Source organism: Anolis sagrei, chromosome 8 (genome assembly GCF_037176765.1).
Source record: "Anolis sagrei isolate rAnoSag1 chromosome 8, rAnoSag1.mat, whole genome shotgun sequence".
NCBI lineage: Eukaryota > Metazoa > Chordata > Lepidosauria > Squamata > Dactyloidae > Anolis > Anolis sagrei.
The window spans coordinates 37,739,527-37,752,286 of record NC_090028.1 but is presented as its reverse complement, the minus strand read 5'-3'; the positions used below and the strand labels follow the sequence as shown (position 1 = coordinate 37,752,286).

At 41.6% G+C, this 12,760-nt stretch overlaps 1 protein-coding gene across 1 annotated transcript in view; it reads right to left on the bottom strand.

Moving 5' to 3' along the window:
• Nucleotides 1-4,416: 4,416 nt before the first annotated feature.
• Nucleotides 4,417-12,760, bottom strand: part of C8H16orf87 (chromosome 8 C16orf87 homolog) — a 28,691-nt gene continuing 20,347 nt past the window's right edge. The window contains exons 2-4 of the mRNA XM_060788431.2: nucleotides 8,814-8,910; nucleotides 6,536-6,718; nucleotides 4,417-4,995 (exon numbers count right to left, since the gene is read on the bottom strand). Coding sequence (XP_060644414.1) covers nucleotides 4,877-4,995; nucleotides 6,536-6,718; nucleotides 8,814-8,910 — 399 coding nt within the window. The 3' untranslated portion in view covers nucleotides 4,417-4,876. The remainder of the gene's footprint in view (nucleotides 4,996-6,535; nucleotides 6,719-8,813; nucleotides 8,911-12,760) is intronic.

Sequence of the window (12,760 nt, the reverse complement as noted above, 5' to 3'; positions counted from 1 at the left end):
CCCATGAGACTTACCCATGACTCAGTGGTTGGAGATTTGTACTAGGACCTTGGAGGAACCGTGGAAATGGAGACCAATGGAGTGGCCTCGGACAGGTCACACTCTCTCAGCCTCAGAGGAAGGCCATGGCAACCCATGAGACTTAGCCATGACTCAGTGGTTGGAGATTTGTACTAGGACCTTGGAGGAACTGTGGAAATGGAGACCAATGGAGTGGCCTTGGACAGGTCACACTCTCTCAGCCTCGGAGGAAGGCCATGGCAACCCATGAGACTTAGCCATGACTCAGTGGTTGGAGATTTGCACTAGGACCTTGGAGGAACCAAGGCCATGGCAACCCGTGAGACTTAGCCATGACTCAGTGGTTGGAGATTTTTACTAGGACCTTGGAGGAACCGTGGAAATGGAGACCAATGGAGTGGCCTTGGACAGGTCACACTCTCTCAGCCTCAGAGGAAGGCCATGGCAACCCATGAGACTTATACACAGCATATTGTGTATTCGTGCCAAGTTTAGTCCAGATCCATCACTGTTCGAGTCTCTGAATGTAGTGAACTACAACTCCCAAACTCAAGGTCAATGCCCATCAGACCCTTCCAGTATTTCCTCTTGGTCATGGGAGTTCTGTGTGACAAGTTTGGTTCAATGCCATTGTTGATGGAGTTCAGAACGCTCTTTGTTTGTAGGTGAACTATAAATCCCAGCAACTACAACTCCCAAGTGACAAAATAAATCCCTCCCCAACCCCACTAGTATTCAAATTTGTGTGTATGAGGTATTTGTGCCAAATGTGGTCCTGTGAATGAAAATACATCCTGCTTATTAGATATTTACAAGACAATTCATAACAGGAGCAAAATTACAATTATGAAGTAGCAATGAAATAATTGTATGGTTGGGGGTCACCACAACATGAGGAACTGCATTAAGGGGTCACGACATAAGAAAGGTTGAGGACCACTGTCCTAGACAACCCAATCCAAGTGGTTGAGTAAAGTGTGCTTGCAATATTAAGTATAGGCAGTAGGTGGCCATCAATGGTTGAAGGAATGGGTTGTTGTAGTTTTTTCCGGGCTATATGACCATGTTCTAGAGGCATTTTCTCCTGACGTTTTGCCTGCATCTATGGCAAGCATCCTCAGAGGTAGTGAGGTCTGTTGGAATTAGGAAAAAAGAGGTAGTGAGGGCTGTTGGAACTAGCCATAGCAGAATACCTGATGAACCAACCTGGACACAGCATATTATTTGAGAACACGAAAATGCTGGACCACCCTCACAACCACCATGTCAGGCTACACAGAGAAGCCATTAAAATACACAAACATGTGGACAATTTCAACAGAAAGAAGGAAACCATGAAAATGAACAAAATCTGGCTACCAGTATTAAAAAAAAACTCTAAAATTACAACAGCAAAACAACAGAGAGGAAACAATCAGGCACATTTAATCACCTCTCAACAATCACCCCAGGCACTGCCAAGCCATCAAATGCTAATTAAGGTGGTCAGTTGGAACATTCACACCTAGCTCCAGCAGACAAGAGTCCTTTGCCCCACCCTGGTCATTCCACAGATATATAAATCCTTTTTTCCTAGTTCCAACAGACCTCACTACCTCTGAGGATGCTTGCCATAGATGCAGGTGAAACATCAGGAGAAAATGCCTTTAGAACATGGCCACATAGCCCCCCAAAAAAACCCTACAACAACCCAGAGAGGAAACAATCTGGGACATCTAATCACCTCTCAACAAAAGATTGCCCCAGGCACTGCCAGGCCATCAAATGCTAATCAAGGTGGTCAGTTGGAACACTCACACCTAGCTCCAGCAGACAAGAGTCCTTTGACCCACCCTGGTCATTCCACAGATATATAAACCCACTTTCCTAGTTCTAACAGACCTCACAACCTCTGAGGATGCTTGCCATAGATGCAGGTGAAACATCAGGAGAAAATGCCTCTAGACCATGGCCATATAGCCCGGAAAAACCTACAACAACCCAATGATTCCAGCCATGAAAGCCTTCAACAATAGGTTGAAGGAATGTATCATCTCTTCTCATGTACTAAGAGTGCATTAAATTACACAATTTTTGTTCCTGGGTTATAAACCTCATTTCCTAATTGTTCTATCACAAAAGCATGGGAAAAGTTTATTAATCTGCCAAAACTTTGTTTTGGCGGGACATCGGCAGCACATTTTTGTTGTAGTGTTTCAATGAATATCTCAATGATTCCCAACCAATTCAACCTTGTTTGTGGCAGCCACAAAAACAATGTTTCAAAGTAACTACCGCACAATTAAACAGGAAGTAACACTTTCAAACCGGGAACAGAACATGTTTCAAATTTTGTTACACAGTGTTATGCGTGCTGCTCTTTGCATGCTCCATTTTTGGTGAATCAGGAGTTTGGCACCTCCTCCCAGTCATTTATCTCTCTATTTAACCATGTTGGACCCCACTTTGAGCTGCAAGGATACTCAGGTAATGCATTTATTAGTAAAGCATTTATTGCATAGATACAGAATGGGGGACGATGCCTGGCTTGAGAGCAGGACGTGTGAAACGGATTTTGGAGTCATCGTGGACAAGTTAAACAGGAGCTAGCCATGTGATGCTGTGGCAAAAAAGCCAACGGGATTTTGGCCTGCATCAATAGGAGCATGGTGTCTAGGTCCAGGGAAGTCATGCTCCCCATGCTCTATTCTTCCTTGGTTAGACCACTTTACCCGGAATCACAGTGTGTCCAATTCTGGGCATCACAACTGAAGGGAGATGTTGACAAACTGGAATGTGTCCAGAGGAGGGCGACTAAAAGGATCTGGAGAACAAGCCCTATGAGGAGCAGTTTAAAGAGCTGGGCATGTTTAGCTTGCAGAAGACAAGGCTGAGAGGAGACATGTATAAATATGTGAGGGGAAGTCATAGGGAGGAGGAGGGAGCAAGCTTGTCTTCTGCTGCCCTGGAGACTAGGATGCAATGGAACAATGGTTTCAAACATAAGGAAGAACTTCCTGAATGTGAGAACTGTTCAGGAGTGGAACTCTCTGCCCTGGAGTGTGGTGGAGGCTCCTTCTTTGGAGGCTTTTAAATAGAGGCTGGATGGCCATCTGTCGGGGGCAGAGGCGGCCCTAGGTAATTTTCAATGGTAAGCAAACAGTATTTTGGCACCCCCCCCCCCCCCAAAACCAATCACTGATATATATTTTCTGTTCATCGTGGGAGTTCTGTGTGCCAAATTTGGTTCAATTCCATCATTGGTGGAGTTCAGAATGCTCTTTGATTGTAGGTGAACTATACATCCCAGTAATTACAACTCCCAAATGTCAAGGTCTATTTCCCCCCAAGAGCGCCCCTGGGCATAATCAACTATACTGCAAATGCTTACTTTGCGTAATGGTTGAGCTGCCCCTGGTCGGGGGTGCTTTGAATGCCATTTTCCTGCTTCTTGGCAGAACGGGGTTGGACTGGATGGCCCACGAGGTTGGACTGGATGGCCCACGAGGTCTCTTCCAACTCAATGATTCTATATTATTATTATTTGAAATGCAACAAGGTGAGTCCTCAGCTGACAAGATCACTCTGCTGGCTGTTGTATTGGATCACATGTCGGACACTTCCCAAGTCGAATAATGCATGCAGATCCCAGTAAGTTGGACTTCTGCAGCTGGCAGATGGTAGTGTTGTTAGCACCAATTGTGTTTAAGTGCAGGCCAAGGTCTTTAGGCACTGTACCCAGTGTGTCAATCACCACTGGGACCACTTTGCAGGTATTATTATTATTAAATTATTATTATTATTATTATTATTATTATTGGGTTGTTGTAGGTTTTTTCCGGCTATTATTATTATTATTATTATTATTATTATTATTATTATTATTATTATTATTATTGTCGAAGGCTTTCATGGCTGGAATCACTCAGTTCTTGTGGATTTTTTCGGGCTATATGGCCATGTTCTAGAGGCATTTCTCCTGACGTTTCGCCTGCATCTATGGCAAGCATCCTCAGAGGTGAGGATCCTCAGAGGTGAGGATGCTCAGACCTCACCTCTGAGGATGCTTGCCATAGATGCAGGCGAAACGTCAGGAGAAATGCCTCTAGAACATGGCCATATAGCCCGAAAAAACCCACAAGAACTGAGTGGATTATTATTATTATTATTATTATTATTATTATTATTATTATTATTATTCTAGAGGAAAGCATTCCACAATCAACATGACACAAACTTCCTGAATGTGAGAGCTGTTCAGCAGTGGAACTCTCTGCCCTGGAGTGTGGTGGAGACTCCTTCATTGGAGACTTTTAAATAAAGGGTGGATGACCATCTGTCGGGGGTGCTTCGAATGCAATTTTCCTGCTTCTTGGCAGGGGGTTGGACTGTTATGATTCGATACCGCTCAGCAGATTGTAATAAAATAACCGAATATTGATTTATTAAAAGGGTTAGTCGAACTATATACACAGGTAAGCTTCAATGTAAGCTGCAAATCTGGAATCAATGCTGTGAAAGACATTTAAGTTAATTAAAATATTGCATTTCAATGCCAGAAGTGTCAAAAGAAACCGAAATCTCTGCCAAGTTCTTCCAGAAGCCGTCTTTGTAGGATGTTGCCTTTGAGCTTCTTCTCTTCCTCGCGGAAAGTGTTGGTCATTTTGCTTCCTGACCACACAAGCTGGAACGCCAAGTCCGCCGTCTCCCAAAACATCCCGAAACGAAAGAGCAAGTGGGTCAGAGGATCCGCCAGGAAAAACGTGTGGCCTCCCCTGATGCAGGCGACCCAACAGAACGGTCACGAGGCCGCCATACGTCCCAAAGTCACCCCCTGAATTAAACAGCAAGGCATGCAGAAGTCCTGCCCCGGCCATCACAGGATAAGCCTCTGGTTGATAATTTTTCTGTTTATTTCTGCCAAGGCTACCGAAAATACAAAAGCCTTTTCGTCGGACAGGTTTGCATACATGTCTATTTCTTTTTCTTGTTTTTCTGCAGAGAGTGGGAGGAAAAAAAAGACAAACACGGCATGAACCAAGTACAGGCAGACCCTGAGTTACAAACATCCAACTTACAAACAAGTCATGGTTAACAGGAAGTGAGAAAAATCTCCCTCTCAGAAGGAAAATTCACTCCTGAAAGGGTGATTATAGGGAAAAGTTGTCTCCACTGAAGCTTTCTGACAAATCCTGCTTTCTACAGGAAACCAAAATTTTCAAAATTCAATGATCACAGGGACAGAAAGTGAGGGGAGATCTTCTGAACAGGGGCACAGACAGCAAAACAAACACCGCAAGGGTGTTAGCCTTCCCTATGCTACCCAAAGTTGATGTGTGTGTGTGTATACACACACAAGATATGTTGTTGTGGCCAACCTTCCCTCCCTCTTTCTCTCCTTCCTTCCCTCCCTCTTTCCTTCCTTCCCTCTTTTTCTTTCCCTTCTTCTTTCTTCCTTCTCTACCTGCTTCTTTACTCCCTTCCTTTGCTCTTTGGCTCCATCCTTCCTTCCTTCTTTCCTTCCTTCCCTCCCTCTTTCTTTCCTGAAGAATATTAAAAATAATCAATTTAAACCCTGAAAACCAATTCGGCAAGAAGGATATGCAATGGATTGGAATGAAACAAGATAGAACTGGGTTCCTTCAGCATACTTAGGATGTCTTTCTACAAAGCTAACAAAACCAAAGGGTACCATGGTATACGCAGGAGAAAATATATTAATATTATAATGTAATACAATATAATAATAATACGATATTATAATTATATATTTAATATTACATGTAATATTACTAATAATATTACATTGTAATGGTATAGTTAAAATATAGTAATATATAATACTAATATTGTACTATGGTTATAATTACAATGAAAAGAGGCACCATGCCTACAGGATTGTGGAGCCAGAAGTGGTACCTATTGATCTACTCACATTTGCATGTTTGGTTGGGAGAAGCTGGGGCTAACAGCAGGAGCTCACCCTGATCCCCAGACTCGAACCGACAACCTTTCAGTCAGCAAGTTCAGCAGCTCAGTGGTTTAATATACTGGGCCAGCAAGGGGCCTATTTATTTATTTATGACATTTACATGCCATCCTTCTCACCCCGAAGAGGAGTCAGAGCAGTTTACAAAATATATATACATACAATATATTATATTATTAGCATAGTACAATATCAATATTAAATATTACTATATTGTATTATACCATTATTGTAATATTATTAGTAATATTACATGTGATATAAATATATAATTATAATATCATATTATTACATTACATTATAATATTATAAATTATATATTGACTGGTCAGATTTATCTGTACTCTAATATGGAATCTATGTGGGAATATTTTAACTTCTCCGGGGCAATTCTATTCTAATTTCCAGGGGACGTCATTCATTTCAATAAGATTTGCTATTTTCCCTAGTTTCAGGTTTCCACTGTAAATTCATAATGTATCCTCCATGGAAATGGAGATCGAACTGTATGTTAAACACAGCAAGGGATGTCTCCGTATTGCGTACCTCTTTCTTCTTCGTGCTTTTTCGCGGTGGCATTCTTTGGCCTCCCTCTTCCTCTTCTGCTGTGATCCGAATGGCTGTTGGACCGGGCTCTTCTTCGGTTTTCTAAGTCTTTATTGACCACAGAGTTTATCCTCTCCCTTCTGACCCTTTCTGTCCGTCTTCTCTTCGCCTCGTTTCTGATTTCTGTTCGAAAACATCGATATCGTTATGGTCATGCAAAAAAGTGGAGATTTTATCTTTCTTTTCTTTTTTTATGGCGCTCCACAGTCATAAATGTCATAGGTTACTCACAAAGGAGAAAAGACTTAACAAAACACAAATGCAACACATTGATTCCTGAGAAAAGAGACTGCCCTTTAGTTTTACCTTGCAGGTAAAAGTAGAATTAATTAGCAATTTCGATGTAATTCTTCACAATAACAATTTATGTTGAATTTTTTTTCTGCAACTCGTGAAACAGTTTTGCAAAATATTGCTACACCTGTCATTCATTATTGAAAGTGTTAATGCAGTGCTGGTAACAAACAACCGTCATTGTTGCATCAGAGTTTGTATTCTACTATTGTAACTTCTTCTCTGCTCTTTCAGGGCTTGTTAGCACGTAAAATGTTATGTTGTCAACATTAAATTAGAAATATTTCTGTTTCCCTGCAAATTTTAAGCGTACACATTTGCAAAGTTGATACAACAAAATAAACCGCCTCCTGCAAAACAAAAAGCCCATGCAATGCCCAGGACAGGAAAAACTGTAAAATAACATTTGTACCACAAAGGTTCCCACGTGCCTTGATGGATCTGGACTAAACTTGGTAAACATAACCTTTATTATCCAACTTAAAATAATGGAGGGGTTTGAACTAAAAGAACCACATCTTTCGTGCCCAGAGCCAAAAGAAAGAAGAGAATCAAAGTAAATTGGCTGTGGCTAGGTGAAGTGGCCCTCTGTGGCATTACTGGGAAAGAAAGGGGGTGAAGTGGATTGGCTGTTGCTAGGTGTATGGGGGAGGAGGAAGAGGAGGAAAAGAAAGAAGGAGAAGGAAAAGAAGGAAAGGAAAGGAGGAAAGGAAAGAAGGACAAGGAGAAGAAGGAAAGGAAAGGAACGGAAAGGAAAAGCAGGAAAGGAAAGGAAAGAAGAAGGAGAAGAAAAAGGAGAGGGAAGGAAAGGAGACGGAAAAGAAGGAAAGGAAAGGGTAGAAAGGAAAGAAGGAGAAGAAAAAGGAGAGGGACGGAAAGAAGAAGAAAGGAAAGGAAAGGAAAGGAAAGGAAAGGAGAAGGAAAGGAAACAAGAAAGATAAGGAGAAGAAGGAAAGCAAAGCAAAGGGAGGAAAAGAAAAAAAGAAGAAAAGGAAGAGGGAAGAAAAGGAGAAGGAAAGGAAAGAAAAGGAGAAGAAGGAAAGGAAAGAAAGAAGAAGGATAAGGGGAAGAAGGAAACGAAAGAAGGAGAAGAAAAGGAGAGGAAAGGGAAGAGGAGGAAGAGAAGGAGGAAAGGAAAGGAGGAGGAGAAGAAAAAGGAAAAGAAAGCAGAAGGAGGGGAGAGAGAACGGAGGGAGAGAGAAAAAAGAGGAAAGGAAGGAAGGAAAAGAAAGGGAAAAGATATGAAAGGAAATGAATCAATAAGGGAAAAGATATGAGAGGAAAGGAAAAGAAAGGAAGAAGGTATGAAGGAAAGGGATGAAGAAAGAAAAAGAAGGGAAAAGAAAGAGAGAAAGAAAGAGGGAGGGAGGGGAGAAAGAAGAAGAGGTAAGTGTAGGATGGAAAGCAAGGAAAGAAGAAAAAGAAAGAAAGAAAGAAAGAAAAGGGAGAAGACATAAGAGAGAAATGGAGGAAAGAAAGAAAGGGCGACAAAAGGAGCCTGCCCACCGTTGCCAGAGTGTTGCCATGGAGGCATTGTGAGGAAGGCCTTCTTAGAGCTGGAGAAGGGAGAAAGAAAGCGAATCGCAGTCCCAACTACACCTGGGCAACGCTGGGCATATATGCTAGTAAACTTAAAAATATAACAAGAATATAACAAGACACTAAATGTAAAATTCCTGTTTTTAAAAATAGACTGAGAACAGGTAACAAAATGGTACTGTATTATAGAAATGAAGAGCATCATTTTAGTAAGGTATGCCTGACCTACAGAGGAAGTTCAGAGGATGCCACATCAATATCAGGGAAGAGAACACTTGCCCCATTCCCCCCCAGCAGGTTTTGGATTCATTTTATTTAATAGAAGAAGGAAAGTAATATTTCCAGCACATGAAAACTACAGAAAAGGCATCAAATGGAACAATACCTGCAGTGGGAGGCAGCCTTTCCGAGCGTTTAGCATTCAAGAGTTTTCGACTAATAAATATATAACCACACGGACAAGATTTACATGCAACAGGAACCTGTAAAAAGATACCAACAAAAAAAGGAAGTTTATTTTAAAGAACCAATAAAACCGTTTTAACAAGAAATGAAAAAGTAAACATCAATGCCCAAAGAGGAAATTAAGGACTGAAGTTCAAGGCTAGACAGATCACTTTATTTGGATGACAATACCCAGCAAACATGTTGGGTAGCAGGTTCTTGGAAACTGTAGTCCCAAAAGTAACTTTGCTCCACATGAGTCTAAAGAATTTATTTATTTATTTATTTATTTCGGACATTTGTATTACCGTCCTATCTTGATCTCCGCAGAGGGACTCAGGGCGGATAACAAAACAGCACCCCATGGTGCCCACAACCAAAAACATAAATATGCAATTGAAATAACAATAGAACAAAATAAGACAATATAAAAACAGTATAAGCATTGGATCATATAACTGAACTGCTTCTGGACTGGGCTGCTGGTAAAAAAGGCATATCTGGATGCTTCTCTCGTGTGAGCAAATCCTCTCCAATCCAAATCAATATAAATAAAAATGTAATGTTTGTTTGTTTGTGGGATTAACAGAACTCAAAAACCACTGAACGAATCAACACCAAATTTGGACACAAGGCACCTATCAGGCAAACAAGTGACCATCACTCATAAAAATACTGAAAAACACAGCAGAAGTAACTTCAAAAGCCAAAAAACAAAAAAATACTTTACAACACATGCATATATATGTATGTATATATATACAAACACACATATACACAAATATATACACACATATATGCATATATACAGACGCAAAACACATATACTCAGAAAGGGGGAAGGAAGGAAGGAAGGAAGGAAGGAAGGAAGGAAGGAAGGAAGGAAGGAAGGAAGGAAGGAAGGAAGGAAGGAAGGAGAGAGAGAGAAAGAGGGAACGAAGGAGAGAAAGAAGGAGCGAAAGAAATGTAGAAAAGGAAGGAAGGAGAGAAGGAAATGAAAAAGTGAAAGAAGGAAAAAAGAGAGGGAAGGACAGAGAGAAGGAACAAAAGGGAGAAAGAGGGAGAGAAGGAAGGAAGGAGACAAGGAAAGATGGAACCAAAGAGCAAAGGAAGCAAGGAAAGAAACAGCTAGAGAAGAAAGAAAGAAAGAAAGAAGGGAAAGAAAAAGAGGAAGGAAAGGAAGGAGAGAAAGAAAGGAGAGAAAGAGGGAGGGAAGTTTGGCCACAGCAACCCGTGGCAGGTACAACTAGTAAGAAGTAAGAATAAAGCCAGCACGTTAAAGACAAAACCAAAGACGCATCTCTCCTCTGACATAGTGCTTCCTGCATACTTTGTGTATTCGTGTCTTTGAGTCATCTCTCGACAAGCTTGGGAATGCCATAGGGTATACGTAGGCAAGAAATATGTAAAGGTGCTATTTTATTTGCACGAGCAATTAATCCAGGCACCCATACACAGTAATAATGTAGGCAAAGAACTGTTTTAACATCTCATCTGCTATTTGTGCAGATGAGTTGCTGATTGCTTTGAAAGATGCAGATTAAGCTTCCAAGGCAATAGTAATTTACCCGTGGGCAAATGACACTGAATTCAATGGAACTGATTCCTGAAAGTACGTGAGCAAAATCGTGGTTTAATCCAGCTCTCCAGATATTGGGTTGTTGTGAGTTTTCCTTGCTTTATGGCCATGTTCCAGAAGCATTCTTTTCTGACGTTTCACCCACATCTATGGCAGGCATCCTCAGAGGTTGTGAAATCTGTTGGAAACTAGGAAAATGGGGTTTATATATCTGTGGAATGTCCAAGGTGGAAGAAAGAACTCTTGTGTGTTGGAGGTAGGTGTGAATGTTGCAATTGGCCACCTTGATCAGCATTTAATGGCCTATTGGTTTTAAGGTCTGGCTTCGTACTGCCTGGGGAATCCTTCGTTGGGAGATGTTTGCTGGCTCTGATTGTTTCTAGTCTTGAATTCCCATTTTTGAATGTTGTTCTTTATTTGCTGTTTTGATTTTGGAGTTTTATTTTAATCTCTCCAGTTATTGCAGGACTACAACTCCCATGAGACCTAGCCATGGTAAAGAATGCTGAGAGTTGTAGTCTGACAACTGGACTGCTACATGGTTCATACCTTGGCAACAAATCATCTCTGCAATTCATATCAATTTAGGGGACATCTACAGTATATAGAATGAGTGCAGTTTGACAACACTTTTAGTGCCATCACTCTGTGTTATAGGATCATGGGAGTTGTAGTTTAGTGAGGCACTAGTACTCTTCGGCAGAAAAGGTCTTACGAGACTTATAAAACTACTGCCTCTTGGCACATTTCTCTCTTTCACCCTCCATTCGTGCCACTTCAAATTCTACAGCACTGATGGTCACAGCTGACCTCCAGCTGGAGCGCTCAAGGGCCAGGGCTTCCCAGTTCTATGCCAGAGTTTTTAAGGTTGGCTTTGAGCCCATCTTTAAATCTCTTTTCCTGCCCACAAACATTCCGTTTTCCGTTCTTGAGTTTGGAGTAGAGCAACTGTTTGGGAGACTGTGGTCAGGCATCCGGACAACGTGGCCGGCCCAGCGGAGTTGATGGCGGAGGACCATCGCTTCAATGCTGGTGGTCTTTGCTTCTTCCAGCACGCTGACATTGGTCCGCTTGTCTTCCCCGAGAGATTTGCAGGAATTTTCGGAGGCAGCACTGATGGAATTGTTCTAGGAGTTGCATGTGACATCTGTAGACAGTCCAAGTTTCGCAGGCATACAGCAGGGTTGGGAGGACAATAGCTTTATAAACATGCACCTTGGTATCCCTACAGATGTCCAGGTCCTCAAACACTCTCTGCTTCATTCGGAAAAATGCTGCACTCGCAGAGCTCAGACGGTGTTGTATTTCAGTGTCAATGTTGACATTTATGGAGAGGTGGCTGCCAAGGGAGCGGAAATGGTCAACATTTTCTAATGTTACACCATTAAGCTGTATCTCTGGCATTGGAAAGGGATTGGCTGGTGACTGCTGGAACAGCACTTAAGACAGATGTTGACTCTTTCGGTATTAATAACCAACAACTCAATAGAGCTATCTGCTTCCCAGGAACCATATCCATTGTTTCAAAAAAAGTTAGCATTGATTACATGTTCTAAATATAGAGCGATGAGTACATTGTATACCCATGTTGTTGGTTGCCACAACGTTTACTGTCGCAGTTGCAGATAGCAGTAAGTCACTCATATATTTTTAATGTGAGATTGGAGTTACATTTGTGCAAAACAAGGTCCGGCTCGTGAGCAAACGTTGCCAGAAGAAATTCAATCCAGCCTCTACATCCATTTAAGAGGAAAGACTCTTCTACTGTGCATCGCGCACCAAGTCATGACCGCTGCCAGAGGCAGGGCTGCATTTCCTGCGCATTTCCTTACACAGATGCCCATTTATGAGCAGCCAGCCTTTGAACAGTGGAGGGTTGCTCTTCAAGTTCACAGTCCCTCTCGTGCCAAGATTTCGTGTTATTATTCACAATGGAGCCCATTCACTGCTGGGCATCTGAAGGTGATTTAACTGGATGGATACCCCAGAGCAACTTGCCTTGATAATCCCATTCATATAATCTCCTGAATAGGGTATTTTTTTTAAGCAATGGCACTAGGCCAAAACGTTATTCACATGCAATTTGTTGGCTGCATTAGCTGAAGCAAACACACACTACGGCCATTCCTCTATAAACAAGTCAAATAGTACAGCTTCCTTGTCCAGGCAGAGTTTCGAAATAGCAACAATAAAAAAAAATTCAAAATAATATATACAAGCAAGTCTTATAGATATACAGACTCACTTGACTAATTAATAAATCCCACAGTTGAAAAATGCCCCCGTCGTTGTTGCGAAGAGGTAATGAA